This window comes from Narcine bancroftii, chromosome 10 (genome assembly GCF_036971445.1).
Source record: "Narcine bancroftii isolate sNarBan1 chromosome 10, sNarBan1.hap1, whole genome shotgun sequence".
Lineage (NCBI taxonomy): Eukaryota > Metazoa > Chordata > Chondrichthyes > Torpediniformes > Narcinidae > Narcine > Narcine bancroftii.
Genome location: NC_091478.1, coordinates 87,463,586 through 87,481,331, shown reverse-complemented (window position 1 = coordinate 87,481,331; position 17,746 = coordinate 87,463,586). Strand labels below are relative to the sequence as shown.

The 17,746-nt window shown below is 40.4% G+C and overlaps 1 protein-coding gene across 2 annotated transcripts in view; it reads right to left on the bottom strand.

Moving 5' to 3' along the window:
- Window positions 1–17,746, bottom strand: part of mylk3 (myosin light chain kinase 3) — a 67,326-nt gene that overhangs the window by 8,494 nt on the left and 41,086 nt on the right. For both annotated transcript variants that reach the window (XM_069901692.1, XM_069901691.1), the window contains exons 7-11: window positions 15,175–15,284; window positions 11,218–11,359; window positions 10,088–10,158; window positions 7,488–7,616; window positions 4,022–4,174 (exon numbers count right to left, since the gene is read on the bottom strand). In XM_069901692.1, coding sequence (XP_069757793.1) covers window positions 4,022–4,174; window positions 7,488–7,616; window positions 10,088–10,158; window positions 11,218–11,359; window positions 15,175–15,284 — 605 coding nt within the window. The remainder of the gene's footprint in view (window positions 1–4,021; window positions 4,175–7,487; window positions 7,617–10,087; window positions 10,159–11,217; window positions 11,360–15,174; window positions 15,285–17,746) is intronic.

Below are 17,746 nucleotides of genomic sequence, written 5' to 3'. Positions count from 1 at the left end.
ACTGCTAAAAACTCACAAATCCTTGTGATATACTTGATGAGAATATCCTTTCGGATGAACGGTTGTCACAACTCCCCTTTTTCTTGGTGGGGTTGGGGTGGGGGGGGGGGGGGGTGAAGAGACGAAATGTGTGTCTTCCACAATGCTTCCAGAAACCTCGGCACGGGTCAGTCATTTGGTCACAGTGTGGTTCAATAAATCCCCCTCAAAATGACCTTTCCTTTGGTCATGGTGGGGTTCAATAATTCCCCGATGGAGAATCAGCCAAATTCTCCATTTCACACAGTCACTCCAGCTCCGTGTTCATGAGATGACCTGCTGATAACCAAGTGTGCTATATGTTAAAATGTTTCTCACATGTCTCTCTCCCCATTTGTCCATGGATAAAGCAACAAATGTTCTCTCTCTTTCTCCAGAGGATAGTTTGGGCATATTCCCTACATGATTGATGCCACTCAGTTCTCTCCACAGTTGGGAATGGTCACAGCTAGCCTAGCTTTTAAAGTGCCAGTCACTAACTGAAACAGGAGTTCGTAAATAGTGGCCTGCTTGGCACCTGTGAATTTTGAATTTTCTCCCAATCCAAATAATATTCTGCTTTTATTCTTTCTACCAAAGTGCTCCAATTTGTATTTCATTTGCCACTTTTTTTTCCTCATTCCCTTAACCTATCCAAGTCTCTCTATTTCCTCATAACTACCTCACTCTCCACCTATCATATCATCTGCAAACTTAGCCACAGTCATTTATTCTACAATCTAAATCATTAATGTATAACATAAGAACTGGCCCCTGTGGAACATCACTGATAACCGGTTGCCAATAGAATCCCTTTATTCCTACTCTGTTTCCTGCCATTCAGCCAATGCTCTCTCCAAACTAGTATCTTTCTTGTTATTTCATGGGCTCTCATCTTGTTAAACAGCCTCAGGTATCAGGCAAGGTCTTCCCTTAAGGAAACCTTGCTGACTTTGGCCTATCTTGTACCTCCAGGTACTCCATGACCTCATCCTTGACAATGAATTCCAACAACTTCTCAACTAATGATGTTAAGCTAACGTGTCTATAATTTCCTTTCTGCTGCCTCTCTCCCTTTTTAAAAAAAGGGCAGTGACCTTTGCAATTTTCCAGGCCTCAGGAACCATTGCAGAATCTACTGATACTTGGAAGATCATTGCCAAAGCTTCCACAATCTCTATAGCTACCTCCTTCAGAACTGATACTGAACCATGTGGTCCAGGAGACTTATCTACCTTAGACCAGACAGCTTTGCAAGTACCTTCTCTCATGATTGTGACTGCACTCACTTCTCTTCCCTGACACCCTTGAAAGTCAGGTGTACTGCTAATGTCTTCGACAGTCAACACTGATGCAAAATACTCATTCAGTTCATTTGCCATCTCCTTATCTCCCATTACAATTTTTCCAGCATCATTTTCTATTGGTCTTATATCTCGCCTCTTAATATACTTTAAAAAGCAATTTGTATCCTTCTTGATATTATTTGCTACTTTCCATTCAGATTTGTCTTTTCTTTCCTAATGCCCCTCTTAGTTGCCTTCTGTATAGTTCTAAAAGCTTCCCAGTCCTATCTCTTCCCACTGATTTTTGTTTCCTTGCATGCCAGTGGTTCTCAACCTTTATCTTTCCACTCATGTATCACTTTAAGTATTCCCTGTGCCATTGGTGCCCTGTGATTAGTACGGGATTGCTTAAGGTAGTATGTGGGTGGGAAGGGAAGGCTGAGAATCGCTGCTCTCGACCCAATTATTACTGAAATATTTTGCTTGAGAAAAATTGTCATTGGCCCATTTCCTTTGGAGTTATGAAATCGTTCACATAACCAGTCAATTAGGGACAATTAAAACAGTTGTTTTCAATTTTTTTTCATTCCACCCACTTACCACCTTAAGCACTCCCTTACTAATCACAGAGCACCTATGGCACAGGGAATACTTAACTGGTATGTGAGTTGAAAGAACCACTGTTGTATGCCCTTTATTTTGCATTTACCTGTACTTTGGCTTTGATTTGTCAGCCCAGCTGTGTTATTTTCCTATTTAAATATTTCTTCTTTTTTGTAATGTACCAGTCCGGCACTGTCCTTATTTTTCACAGAAACTGCAGCCATTGTTGCTCTGCCATCCTCCCTGTATGTGCCTTTCCAATTAACTTTGCCCAGTTCCTCTCTCATCCCTCTGTAGTTCCCTTTTTTTCTACCGGTGTAGTGACACATCTGATTTTAATTTCTCCCTCTTAAACTGCAGGGTAAATTCTATCACATTATGATCAGTGCCTCTTAAGGTTTTCCTTACCTTCAACTCCCTTTCAACTCTGGTTCATTACACAATACCAAATTCAGAATTGCCATTTCACTGGTCGGCTCAGCCACGAGCTGTTCCAAGAAGCCATCCTAAAGGTATTTGATAAATTCCTTCTCTTAGGATCCAGTCCAACCTGGTTTTCCCAATCAATCTACATGTTTAAATCCCTGTAACTATTGTAACTGTCTTTTTGCATGGCTTCTCAATCTCCCTCTTCGAGTTTACACATCACATCCTGGCTACTCCAATCAGGGTCTTTCTACCCTTACAGTTTCTTAATTTTACCCACAGGGATTCTATATCTTCTGATCCAATGAATCCTCTCTCCAAAGATTTAATTCCATTTTTAACCAGCAGAACCACCTCACTCACTCTGCCTACCTTCCAATACACTATATCCACAGATATTTAGTTTGAAATTACAATGATCACAATCTATTTTGAATAAAGGTAAGTCGGGGTAACATGGTTGCTTTTCTTTCTCTGAAGGAAATGCTTTCATCCAATCAGACCTCTTCCCAGTCGTGCTTTGTCGGACCCACAAAGATTTTTTTTTCTAAAAAAGTGATTTGGAATGCATGTGCAGATTGCCGTCGCTGGGGAGGAAGGGATTGAAGAGGGAGAGAGAGCAACGGCAGGTTGCGAAGTGACGCCATTGCCCTGAGCTACCAGATGCCATCTCGAGCTCCCGGTAGGAATGGGGATGCCGGCCTCCTGCTACCGCCGAAAGGCTGAAGTTGCCGCTGCCACCAGGAGTCTCCCAGCAGGAACAGCTCAGAAAACTCTGTACAGGTAGACCCCCGATTTACAATAATTTCACCTTATGATGCGAGTCGCTAACTGAACCCCATTATAAGTAGAGGTCTACCAGTATTTCATGAGTATATACAGTATTTATTGTTGAGGGGAACAGCCACAGGTGTTCTCTGCAATGACTGCCTATTCCCCTTCTCTCTTCTAACAGTCATCCAAGTACAGATCTCTTGCCTCTTGGATGGGACTGTCTCCTTATAGATTCTGTCCATCACCTCTTCTGCCTCCTGAATGATCTGGATCTCATCCAGCTTTAGTTTCCAAACACAGTCTGTAAGGAGATGCAGCTGGATGCACCTCCTGTAGTTATCATCATCAGGGACACTTGTGCTGTTCCAGATTTTCCTCATGCTGCATTTGGAGAATTCACTGTCCTAGCGCCATCTCCACTACCTACTCAGGGTTACTGAAAAAGATCTTATCTGACCCTATGTAGCACATGCTCAACTTCTGCTCCCTGAAACCTCTCGAGCCAAAGCCTCTAATTCACCACTCCTAAACTGGGCCACTCACACCCCAACAATGGTCACTTTGCTTGTACCTACCCCACTCTTAATTGTTCCTGCTAATGAATCACAATTTATTTGGTCCGCTAAAGTGCCAAGGTCCGAGAAAGCTCCTTTTCTCTCCGAACTGTGCATAACTTTCTATCCTTGCGATTTGATTGACCTGTTAAAGCACCAATTCTATCAGGAGTAGATTTATTTTTAAATTTACTAACTGTTCTTTTGAACCACTTGTGCAAAAAAAAACCTAAAGATGTAGGAAATGAAAGAAATGTCTCTATGGAAGCTTCATTTCCCCATAAAATGCATCAGTGGGAGCACAATCTGAATTGTCCTTCATAAATATTAAAAAGGACAATTTTCTTTTATATATCTTACCACTTTTCTTTCATGAGCAGGTTTGAAACAAATTCTTTTGCTTCTTCAGATATATTTTCAAATCCTTCGTCATCAAAGTCCCAGTTTGCATTGATAATATTGTTCATGGTTTCAGTGTCATGATCACCCAGGAAAGGGGATAATCCACTCAGCCTGGACAAACAAACAGTCATCATTAACTTATGGGGGGGGGTTTAATATATATAGAATTTGTATGATTTTACCAGTCTGAAGAATGTTGGAGGTCTCTGCATTGGTCACTCACACAACTTGAAATCTCCGTTTCCTTAAACGAGTTTAGACAGCATACCGGAAGTGCGGTAATTAAAGAGGTGGGACTTGCAATGCGTGTCATCGATACGTGCTATTCATTAGCCCACTGTTCATGGAATGCCTGCAGATAACTTTAGACTGCAGGCCTTCTGGGAAATTTACTAGGGGTCGAGGAGGTAAAATATTGGAACGGAAATGGCCTCCTCATTTCCGTTCTGACTTTTTTGTTTTACACAACATGCATTCTGGGGAAAATGGCAATAATTTATCTAAACATATCTGATGATTAACTCTGGGACTGTCTTTTGCTTCTCTTTCTCTCATTGTTAGGGGCATCGGCCAATGCTCATGGCAATTTTTTGTTTGCTGTAAAGCAGATCATGCATATTAAATTTTTGATGTATAAATACATGACAATAAAATGAACCTTAGAACCTTTTATGATGGATAGATAATTCAACCATTTAACTGCTTCCCATATGAACTCACTGCCACAGAATGTTATCGAGGCTAATTCATTAGATATATTAAAAGGGAGTTGGATGTGACCCTATTGGCTAAAGGGATCCAGGCGTAGAGAGAGGGAAAGCAGAAATGGGGAACTGAAGCTGTTTGATCGTGTTGAATGGGGGAGCAGGCTTGAAGGACTGAATGGCCTTCTGCTTGTATTTTCTATGTGCCTGGAAGGAATGGCTTGATGGGTGAAAAGGCCTTTTCCTCATTTATGCTTTCTGTGTAATATTCAGTACACTGAAACTTAAGATCTCTGATGCTTGTTAACAGTAGATGACTAAGTGTTAACCTAATCTATTCTATTCACGGTGGATTCCTGGCAAACTTTACTCAAACATAAATCTGGTTTTACTTCTCCCCTTGAAGTTTACACACAGGAGCATTTATATGATTGATGACTTTATTGATCTTCACCAGATGTCAGACGGGGTGCATGGGGCCTCTGGCCCACAATATGCTCAAGGGGTACAACCAGGCCCTGCAAGCGAAAGATGTGTGAGGATTGTGAATATCTCATCAAGGTAGCATAGTGTTTCCATAAACATGGCCCATCTTAAAACGCTGCTGTTATGGGGCAAAAACTGTTTTATGTGCGCACAGGAACAAAAAATGGCTGAAGAGGAGTTGCATTTCTGGCTTGACTAAATGCTATTTTTGAATTTGGGGATTAATTCAGGGGCCAGTATATGGATGAGAAGATTGTATTACCTGAGACTATACTCACTGGAATTCAGAAGAATGAGCGAGGACATTATAGAAACCTAAAATCATGAAAGTGAGTGGAAAGTTCTTTCCACTGGTAGGTGAGACTAGATTGAGAGGGCATAGCTTCAGGATTCGAAGGAGTAGATTTAGGGCAGAAATGAGGAGGAACTGCTTTCTCCCAGAGAGCAGTGAATCTCTGGAATCCTTTGCCTGAGCAAGCACCAGAGGCTGCCTCATCAAATAGAGTTAGATAATAGATGTATGCATAGTTGGGGAATTAAGTGTTATGTGGAAAAGACAGGTAGATGGGGCTGAGTCCATGGGCAGACCGCCCATGATCTTATTGAATGACAAAGCAGGCTGGACAGAAAATGGTCTACTCCTACTTATACTTCTGGTGTACCACAGCATGGTGGTTTCTATATAATAGCAACAGTAGAATAACAAATAACTATATTGTAGATTATCTGTGAATTTGGTAATATCTGACAGTAATCTTAGTATCGTCCATTTATAAAAATTTTCATGTTTCACAAGAATAATTATTTACTTGTACTGTAACCAATACCTGGGACAAAAATATGGCTTTCACAACTTTTGCATTTGTTGCTATAATGAAGAGGTTTTTTTTTTAACTAATGCTTATTCATTTATCATTCATCCTTAATTGTCCTTGGGAAGTTTCTGCTACTGTTTCTGTAGCAATGTGTTTACAAATGAGGATAATGCATGTCTGAAAGTAATGGCACCTCCATGGAGCCACTGTCCTTCTAGATCAGTGGTTCTCAACCTCTTTCTTTTCACTCGCATACCACTTTAAATATTCCCTATGCCATAGGTGTTCTGTGATTAGTCAGGGATTGCTTAAGGTGATATGTGGGTGGAAAGAAAAAGTTTGAAAACCACTGTTTAATCATACCTTATTGATTCGTTATGTGCACGGTGTCATAACTCCAAAGGAAATGGGTCAATTACAATTTTTCTCAATCCAAATATTCCAGTAACAAAATCAGGTCTAGAGTAGTGATTCTCAACCTTCCCTTCCCATTCACATACCACCTTAAGCAATCCCTTACTAATCACAGAGCACCAATGGCATGGGGATTATTTAAAGTGGTATGTGTGTGGGAAGAAAAAGGTTGAGAACCACTGGTTTAGCATGTTAGATTGAGTGCTAATTAAGTGTCAGTCAATGTTTTTATACCCCACTCTCTTAATTAATGGGTTTGCTTGACTGAAAAGCCATAGAGTTGTACAATATCTTGAATAGATGGCAAATTGAATGCATTCATTCTTAGATGATTCAGCAGAAAGGACACTGCGATTCTTCATAAATATTTGAGTAGACACCAACTGTGCTCGTGAAGATGTAACCATCAAATAAGATGGGTAACTGCACAAGATTGGCTCCCTCGTCTTCTAAATGATGTAAATCAGTGAACTTGTCAATCGTGTATTCTTGGAACTCACCTTACATAAAAAAGGCAATGTACAGTTAATATTCCTGTTGTTTTTTGTCTACAGGCTATCTATAGAGGGATGAATATTATATTGGTCCAGATATTGTCATTATAATGCTTCAGAAATTGTCAGTATTTTTCATCAAAATGAAAGCAAATTCTTGATAATGCACAATGTCAGTTTAGCATTGCCATTTATCAGTGGTACTGGTTCCATTGCTTCATGCATTACCTAGAATAATCTCCAGAAATCAATTAAATGACAGTACTCAAATTTTCACTGTTAATATCCTTTGAATGTTACATTTGTCATGCAGTTGAGTGTTTTTTTTTAAAATGGAATATCAGTCATAACCTTGACTTAGCAAATTTTTCCCAGCACTAAAATGCTTTTACATATACAATGGTAACTCCTTCAAGTAAATATTTCAAAATATATTGGATTTTAAAATAAGTAACAACTACAGTATCGTATGTTTGATATTTCTCAGACTTGCAAAGTATTTGATACTCACAACATATAAGCGATTACTCCCACACTCCACATGTCCGTGGAGAATGAAACATAGTCATAATTTACCACTTCGGGAGCAAGGAATTCTGGGGTACCAAAATTAATTCTTAGTTTTTCTCTTGGCTTATACCTTTGAAAAAAAGAAGCAATATTTCTTCAGCAACTATTAGAAATTAGATCTGTTCCATCTTTTTCAATAATTCACAGTACTGCATTGGTTTAGTGGTGTTGTTAATGGAGCAGAGGCTGAGGGAATAGAGCATGGATAGGGTCTGGAATTGACATACAAACAAAGCAAGCAAAGTGAACAGCATAAACTGCTGGAACATGCTGACAGATTGATAGCATGGTTAGCAAAGTTGTTGGCACCATTGCTGTTACAGTGCCGAAGGCTGGCATTTGCTTGCGGAGTTGTCTGTAAGGAGTTTGTACGTCCTCCCTGTGTCTGCGTGGATTTCCTCTGACTCTTGAAAAATGGACTGGGAGTCATTTGGGTGTAATTGGGCGGCACAGGCTCATGAGCCGAAAGGGCCTGTTATCAAGCTGTATATCTAAATTGACACTGGAACAATTGTCACGAGTTCAGATGGAGAAAGGTAATTGGCTCAGTAAGGAAATTCAGGATAATTAGGTATTTTTGGCAAGACACATTTCAGATAAATCCATCGTATTTGTATCATTAGAATTTCTGTTTCAACTAATCACTGTATATTGTCAAGCATGAAAAGCCACCATGCTTAAATGTCATGGCTACTGAAATAGTAACACTCTCATTTTCCACTTCTTCTACCATATCAAATATAACAATTCTTATAATAGCTGGTATTGCATTTGTTAATGATGCAGGGTAGCCCAAGTTAGAATTTCTGAATTTAAAGAAACAGTACCTTCATTATTTTATTTCTGTTAGGGTAGCCTTCACAGCAACTTTATAGTTGTTATTTCACGTAATTTATGGTTTGCATCATTGTTTGTTTAAAATGCAAATTTGAAATTAGTTGCCTTTTTTTCCTCTGACAGTCATTACTACAAGAGCTGACATTTAGATTTTTTTTTCTGTTGCTGGATCATTCCACTTCAGTCAAATGTGCAGATCTTTTTTTTCTCTGTTACATCATTTCTTTCAAGTTGTGGGATATGCTCATCAATAACTTGAAATGGTGCAATTGCATTTGCAAACTGTATTAGGGACTTGCCCAAATTTTCAAGGACCATACACAGGTCAACAATGCTGAGTTTTTAAATGAATAGTTAACCTGGCCAAGACCAGAAGAAAATTTGGATCTCTCATAAAAAGAAATATGATGGGCAGTTTTGATTGGAGGTATGGATAAACACAGTAGAGCATCCGTGAATGCAATAGAAATATTAAAGATACAAAAATTTAAAATCATCTCTAGACATTAAACATTCCACTAAACATTTTATTTTTCCTTTCCCCCACCATGACGGCACGGACATGTCTGCAGCGGCTACTCCTGATCACAGTTGTTGCAGGAACTTAGATGTTTGGAGCCATGAACAACCTTTAATCGGATGGAAGTGGACATTGGTCTGCAAGGAGTTGTGTGTTGCCAGTGGAACACGCTGAACAGGAGCGGATCCGAGCTGATGCTGCAGAGTTGTGAAACTCACCTGATGGAGGTATGGAGCTTCAGACATGGCCGAAAGGAGGAGGTCGAGCGACCTCTGTCGTTGGAGACTGGTGGCTCTTCGGAGCGTTGTCAGAGGTGACTATTGTCGGGCTGAGTGGAAAGGATGAGCAATGGAGTTGAAGGCAGCATCTGGTGCAACAATTACTGAGGAGCCGTGCCGGGCTCGGAGGTCAGGAGAGACGTGACTAGGCCTCGGGGATAAATGGAGGGCTTGAGGCTGAGAGGACTGGGCCTCACAGGAGGGACAGCGCCGGAGGACTTGGGGCCCCATGAACTTATGCTGGGTTCCCTACCGCTGACAGACTTAACATCTGTGGAGGGGTTGGTAACCCGACGTGTTGAAGGTTACACAAATAGTGCCCGCAGCAGCCCCTCAGGCTCGAGGAACGTTCTTCTTCACTCAAAATTGGCAGACATTTGATAACATCTAGCAGTAACCTGTCTCCTTCTACTATTGTCTGGTTTCTGAAAATTGATTGTATGTTGCATTGTATTAAGCAGCTTTTGTACCAGGTCAGGGGAACACTATCTCAGTTTTAATGCTGCATGGTGTTAATTGCAATAAATAAACGATATCTGATACTTGACAGTGCAGGGAGTTTCATTTCCAAAACAGAATCTGACCTTCAGTCCAGCATTCCTGTAGAATTTCCAATGTTAGCCTCTAGATGGCACCAAGGAACAGGAAACCTGCCTGATTTTGCATCTCCCATGATTGGAGGCATGAATGCCAACTTAAATATTCATTACAAGTTAACCTGGGGACTGCATTGGACATTCCTAGTCCAAGTATAAACGAATTATACGCTTGACAGGTTCTTACAGAATCTCCAATTTTATTTTAGAGTTTTTTTTTAAATTTTCCAACAGACCAGGTTTTATTATCATTAACTCGATTTAGAATGATTGAATCATATGATTTATAAAGAATTTGAAGTAGCTTTACCTTCTGGCAAGACCAAAGTCGATAATCTTGATTTGATTTCCTGTAGCATTTACACACAAAATATTTTCTGGCTGGAGAAAAAATAAAGGTATTTTCATAAAATCACAGGTTCTGGGTTGCATTAAATGCCTCAGGCCACTTCCTTCAACCATACTCATAACAAAAGCACAATTAAAATTATCAAATATAATCCAATATTTTAGAAGAAATTTTAACTAATGTTCCAAACAGGAATTATTTCCCCCACCACTCCATAATTAGATCCCCAATTTGAAGCCAAGACGTAACCAATCCCCCTACTCACAAGGACCTGCATCACATTAGCACTATTGAGATAAAAGTAAAGACACAATGCAGGAGTAATTCAGCAGGTCAAACAGTGTACTTTAGGCAGGAAAGATACATAACCTCTCTTTTCTTTGGCTTGGCTTCGCGGATGAAGATTTATGGAGGGGTAAATGTCCACGTCAGCTGCAGGCTCGTTTGTGGCTGACAAGTCCAATGCGGGACAGGCAGACGCGGTTGCAGCGGTTGCAGGGGAAAATTGATGGGTTGGGGTTGGGTGTTGGGTTTTTCCTCCTTTGTCTTTTGTCAGTGAGGTGGGCTCTGTGGTCTTCTTCAAAGGAGGTTGCTGCCCGCCGAACTGTGAGGCGCCAAGATGCACGGTTGGAGGCGAGATCAGCCCACTGGCGGTGGTCAATGTGGCAGGCACCAAGAGATTTCTTTAGGCAGTCCAAGGTATTAGGCCTGGAATGCTTACCTTCTGTCAAAAAACACATTGTCCACACTTGCGCAGGTGGAATTCATGAAATGGTCATGCAATCAATGGATGGCATGAACCTTAACACTCCATCGAGATATTTCAGAAATTATTTCAATGATATTGACAGCTAATATGATTAATAGGTTTGGTTTTTAATCTCATTATATCCCAACTGTATAGAAACCATTTAAAATTATCGAAAAGGGTTTCTACGATGAGAATTGAATCCACTTCACAAAGTAGCACTTTATTAGAATTATAGCTGATTACCAATGAAGCATAAGCAGTTTACAGCCAAAGAAAGAAAATTGAAAATAAAATGGAAGTTTAATAAATGGAAAGATGTAAATAAGATTTTATAATATACCTTAAGGTCTAAATGAAGCACGTACTGTTGATGTATATATTGGATACCTTCACAGATCTGCTTTACAAAGATGATTGTGTCCAATTCTGTCAGATTATAGTTTTCATCAATGATTCGATCAAATAGCTCTCCACCTCCAACACTACAAACAACAAAACATTACGATGCAAATTAAATTAACAACAATTTCAATCAATTCCTCTTTAAAAATATTGTAAGGATAAAGGAGTGTTTTGTAAAGCAATATAACACGGGAAGAACGCAACAGGCCAGGAGGCATCAATGGAGGAAAATGAAGAGTCGATTGAAACCCTGCTTTAATTTTTTTATTTAATTATACAGCACGGTAACAGGCCCTCCCGTCCCATGATCCCATGTCTCCTATATAGCCCAGTTAAGTTATGACATCAGTATATTTTGAAGGGTGAAAGGGAACCAGAGCACCCGGAGGAGACCAATGTCCACCCTGGGAGTTCTTTACTGGCAGCGTCAGATTCAAACCACAGTAGTTGGCACTGTGATAGCTTTGCGCTATCTCTGACACTAATGGTGGTGCCCTTTAGGATGGTTTTGCATTTTTAAACTTATTACTATTAATGCTTATTTTAATTTCAGATCGTTTACAAACTTTTAAATTCCACAGTTTGGTCATTTAACTGCTGTGCCACTACCTTATCCTTTGGGGTCTTTCAAATGAGGAGCTAGGTCCTTGATTTAATTTCCCATCCAAAACATTCAAGATTCCTTTATTGTCATGTAATAAAAACAGTGTAATATTTGCTTTTTTCTGCTATAAGGCAGATAGATTCACCATCGGTGGAAATTGCCTCAAGAGCCTCTTACAGTCAGAGGCAGGGAAGCAAAAGCGATTTCCCCCCCCCCCCCCCCCCCAGACTCGCTGAGTCTGTGGATTTGCCACCAGCACTCCCGCAGCCAAACAGAGTCCAGGCCAAACCAACAGCAGCCGAGCTCCTGATCCAACCTTCCGATATGATCAGGAAAACTTCAACACCCTCGGCACCCTCTCACATCCTGGTTCCCCTTCAGCCAGTCTCACGGAGCGAATCTCTCACCCACGGTGGCCAGCAGCCTGCGTGGGTTCCTCGGCTCAAGTCACCGGCAGCCCTTCGCCTGTGGGTTCTTCAGCCGCAGAACCCCTCACTGGCCCACCGCCGTGGTCTCCTCTGCTTCTCCCCTTCCCCAGAACCTGCAAACCCTCATAGCGGCTGCTGAATAGAGGCGCCGCCATTTTGGGCCCAGACCCCTTGGTTGTGGGATTTTAATTAAAACCAATACATTAGTTTTACACATCATCAGTCAATTGAAGTGATGTGCTTGAGTGTCTGAACTAGGCCTGACTCAGACTGTGCCAAGGATGACATCTATTTAAGGCAATCTTGATGAAAACAATTGCAAAAAAAATGTAATTGTTAGTTATTCATAAACCACAGTTAAATTGCTCTACCATCAGAAACCTTTAGGGCTTTGCCCACAATGTACTAAAGAAACCCTCCACTTCCTGCTGCAACAATGACTGATAAAATACGAGGCTACGTATGATACAATATAACTGGATACACAGGCTATACATTACACCTCAAAAGTTAAATAAATGGGACCCAACAGTATCTGATAGATGTTTTCGATGTAAAAAAGAAATGGGAACAACAATTCATGCAATCTGGACATGTGAGAGAGTAGAAAAATTTTGGGATGATCTCAATCAGATATTAAATAAAATAACAGAAAACAATATACCAAAGAATCCAGAGATCTTCCTCCTAAGTAACATAAAAAACAAAGAATTTGGAATTGATTTGGAGGATGCACAAAAAAGATTTGTTAAGATAGCTCTAGCCGTAGCAAAAAAAATGTATTATGTCAACCTGGAAATTGGAAGATAATTTGAAAATACAACAATGGTATATAGAAATGAATAAATGTATTCCATTAGAAAAAATAACATATAGTTTAAGAAATAATATTGAAATATTTGAACAAATATGGGAGCCTTACATTAAATACAATAGCGAAAACCTACCGGGGACAATCATTACCTAAGTTGATGGAAGGAGAAGGAAAGAAAAGAATGGACTCAGTAGAATTTCTGGTGTTTTTTTTTGTTGAGTGACAACATTGTCTGACTGGTTTAATGTATCCTAGATTGTATACCTTAAATGGATGGGAGGGGGCGGGTGGGGGGGGGGGTGGGTTGGGAGGAGGGAGGTGGGGGGGGAGAAAATGTCACTGTATATGTGTGAAAAGGAAAAAGTGTGTATCATGGCTAATGTGATTTATGGTGTGAAAAATAAAAAATTAAAAAGAAAACAATGACTGATAACGGAGTGATTTGAGTGGTATGCAGCCTGGGGACTTAGTCATAAATAGATTCTTATTCATAAGTATTCTTATCACTAAGATGTATTAAAATAGTATTGTTGAGAGGGTGTTGTGGGGGCTTGTGCACAGCATTCTCATAACACCCAGCTTGATCTTGTCATTGAAATAAGCACATTGTACACGAGTTAAACAGTGTCAATGTATGTTCAACAAGACCTGTTTGTGCTGAGGCATTCTATTCCATTCTGTTGTTTTATTTTACCGGTGTAATGCAACTGAAAGTTAAAGACTGAAGTGAAGCTCAATAATGAACAATTTCTACATTTTTTTTTTAAACACACACTTCAGAAGATATTCTGTCTAAACTCGCAGTGTGATAATGGATATTTGAGGTTTGGTCGTTCCTGTGTGAACAGCCACTGCCCGAAGGTAGGGAGACACTTCAGAATGAAAACTCATGTAAGTTCTATGTAAAAAAAACTTAATTGATTCCTGTCATTCTGGAAGTTTAATGCAGTTTAATGGGCATGAATCATCCTTGTACCACTAACACTATTACCGAATCTGGGGCACAAGGGATGGATGTGCAACGCTCCTTTTGGAGGATCGCAGGGGAAAAGGGACTATGTAATCCTGAGAGTGCCCCTATTTGGCACTCCCAGAATAACATAAAGTACCAGACGAGAAAATCTTTCAGTTGAATATATTCTTCATCTTTATTCTCTTGACCTTGACGTAGGTCATCTCACTAATGTGGCTTCCAATTCCCCAACCGTGCCATCACACGAGTCTATACCATTACCAACACCACCCTCCCCCCTCCTCCACAATGGACTGGTGTCCACCAGCCTGCCCTGGACCTGGTATCTGAAAGGAGTAACGGAGCACATTTTGGTCGCAAAAATAGGTGTAACCAAATCAATTATGCCTGTGACTATGGGCCTTGGAAACGAAGTGCTTTTCATGGCAAAGGTTCCACAGTAAATGGCTGAAACACATGAAGGTCCACTCTGTAAACTCCACCAGTACAGATTCTACGCCATAAATCTTTACACTCTTCTGTAGCTTAATCGGCCATTGACAAAGGTTCAGTGCCAGAAAAAGACTAATGGGAAAAAAACCCTGCAACCCATCAGACTATTTTTGTTTTATTTTTCTAGCTACATTAATCATTTTGTGGATAGTTCCTCAGATTTTTGATTGGTTCTAGCAAGATTCATTGGCATACTATTTACCATTCACTGGGGATTTAGCAGAGGTTCAACCAATAAAGATTGAATCATATTCTCATCAAATTGTTACCTGTGAAGTAGAATCCACCACCAAAGGATTTAATATATTTTGTGTCACAGATAAAGAGGTTGTAGGCTCAGAATTCTGATAATTGCATCCAGAGACATTCCAGTTCTACACCATATCCAGGTGCAGTATGTATTCATAAACAACTATCAACTGCAGAATCAGAAGTTTTTCCTTCAATCAGTATATGTACCAGTTTACCAATTCATGAAAGGATAGGTGACCTATTTGCATTGCAAACAATTTAATCGGAGGATGGTGTGAATGTCTGACAGAATTTCAAAGTTTTTTTTCACTGCAGCTATCAACCCCACTTACTATTCCATAATCAAGGTGACATTGTTCTTGGCTTCAAAGGCATCATAAAGCTGGATCAAGTTGGCATGACTTAACTGATTCATGACGGTTATTTCATTTTTTACTTCTTCCTAAAACAAAAGAGAACTTAGGTTAAGAATAGCATATTTACAAATAAATAAACATTCTAGAAATGTTTTAATGACCGTGGTTCAATAGAGCCCAATTTTCCGTAGCTATGTACACAGTCACATTTGTAGAGTACATCGTCCCCCTACAGCATATTACAGAGATTACTGGCAGAAGATGAATCCAGTGAAACCCACTTCAATTTAAAGGGGTTGGGTTATTACAGATCAATTTCCAAGGTGTTCGTACAATTCTACAAGTTTTTTTTAATGGCTCCTGTAGATGTCTCAAGCTTCAGACACCTTCAAAGAGCAGGGGGGTGGGGAAAGAGTTGGAGGGTATTGAAGGACCTTTCAGCTAATTTCTGGACTTTGGCACAAACTACCAGTGATGGGTTGTACATTTGTAAACAGCCCTCTTGAAATACATCCAACCGGGGAGAAAACAGCAGGACAAGGTCTGGAAGAGGGAGAGAGAGTACGAGTTCCAGTGCCTCCCGAGCACCTTGTCTCAAGGTGTGCTCTCCTTTGCTAAGATATGCTTGTTTGCCTATTGTAGCAACAGGTCTGTGGTGGATGCCATCTCACTGGCTCTACACAAAGCCCTGGACCTCCTGGACAGTAAAGGTGCATTCATCAGGATGCTCTTTATCGACTACAGTTCAGCATTTAACACCATCATCAAAACTGATCAGCAAACTCCAAGACCTGAGAGTTAACACCCCACTGTGTATTTGGATCATGTGTATTTTCTCACCACCAGACCACAATCAGCGAGGATTGGTAAGAACATCTCCTGCACAATCTCCATCGGTAGCGGAGCACCATAGGGCTACATTCTTAGCTCCCTTCTCTATTCACTTTACACCTAAGACTGTGTGTGTTGGTATGACAATAACACCATCTACAAATTTGCCGACGGTATGGTTGTATAATGGAAGGGGATGAGTTAGCATACAGAAAGAAGTTTGAAAACTTGGCTGAAAGGTGCATCAACAACAACCTCACACTCAATGTCACCAAAACTAAGGAGCTGATTGTTGACTTCAGGAAGGGAAAGCCAGAGGTGTACAATCTAGTGATCACTGGGGGATCAGAGGTGAAGAGGTGAGCAAATTTAATTTCTTTGAGTCAATATCTCACGAGATCTTTCTGAGACCAACACGCCAATGACATCGTGAAGAAAGCACATCAGTGTCTCTACTTCCTCAGGTGTTTGCGGAGGTTCGGTATGACACCAAAATCTTTGGCAAATTTCTACAGAGGTGTGGTGGAAAGCGTGCTGCCAGCTGCATCACGGTCTGGCATGGGGATACCAATCCCCCTGAGTGTAAATCCCTCAAAAAGGTAGTGGCCACAGCCGAGTACATCACAGGCATAACCCTCCCCACTATCGAGAACACCTACAGAGAACGCTGCCATCAGAGAGCAGCGGCAATCATCAAGGATCCACATCACCCAGCACCCACTCTGTTCTCTCTGCTGCCAGAGATATACAGTAGGTGCCACAAGACTCGCACCACCAGGTTCAGGAACAGCTGCTTCCCCTCCACCGTCAGACTCCTCAACGACAAACACAAAGACTCATTTAGGGACTCTTACTTGTGCACTTTATTGATTTTTTTATATTCTCTCTTTTGCACAGTTTGTTTCCATTCATTATCTGTTTACAGTTCTTTATTTATTTACAACTATACGCTGTGTACATTTTGTTTTGCACTACCAATATGTGGTAATTCTGCCTCACCCACAAAAAAAAAGAATCTCAATGTTGTATGTGATGTCATGCTGTACTCTAATCTTTATGAACTCTAACTCTAGGATGTGGTGAGGAAACATGTGGATAAAGCACATAGTCAGTAATATATTAAATCTAAAGTGCTCTTGATGACTTTACAGCACACGACTATCATCCAGGCAAACCACAAAAGAGACTTGTGCAGTTGATGTAGCATCCCAACACTAGATGCCTCCTACAACATCTTATACAAATACAGGATTTTGAAGTGGTGATTGTGAGTCGTGGGAGCATGCTGCTCCTTTACCTGTTTAAACGCATGGTTGTGTTAAACTTTGGCTTCCCCAAATCCAACTGAAATGTCTTCCCATCAGTCATTCAGTAGGATGCCCATCCTGAAACTGTGTCTAGTGCATTGCATTTGTGAAATTGGACACCAGCAGCTTGTGAATCAATTTAACCTGCCACATTTTTTCAGTCCATCTTTCACATCTGAACTGCTCTTTCTGCCAAGATGGTTGATTTGGTATCATGAACGTGTGTTTTACTCCATTCTTGCTCAGTAATTTTGCTAATTTAGCACTATTCCATTAAATACCACAAGCAATTCTGGAAGACCATGCACAGAAAAAAATCATTCTCATTTCTGAAACTTCATTTTGAGTTGCAGATGCACCCATAAGAATTGCTTCAGTACATTTAGAATGTACATCAACTATGATAATGA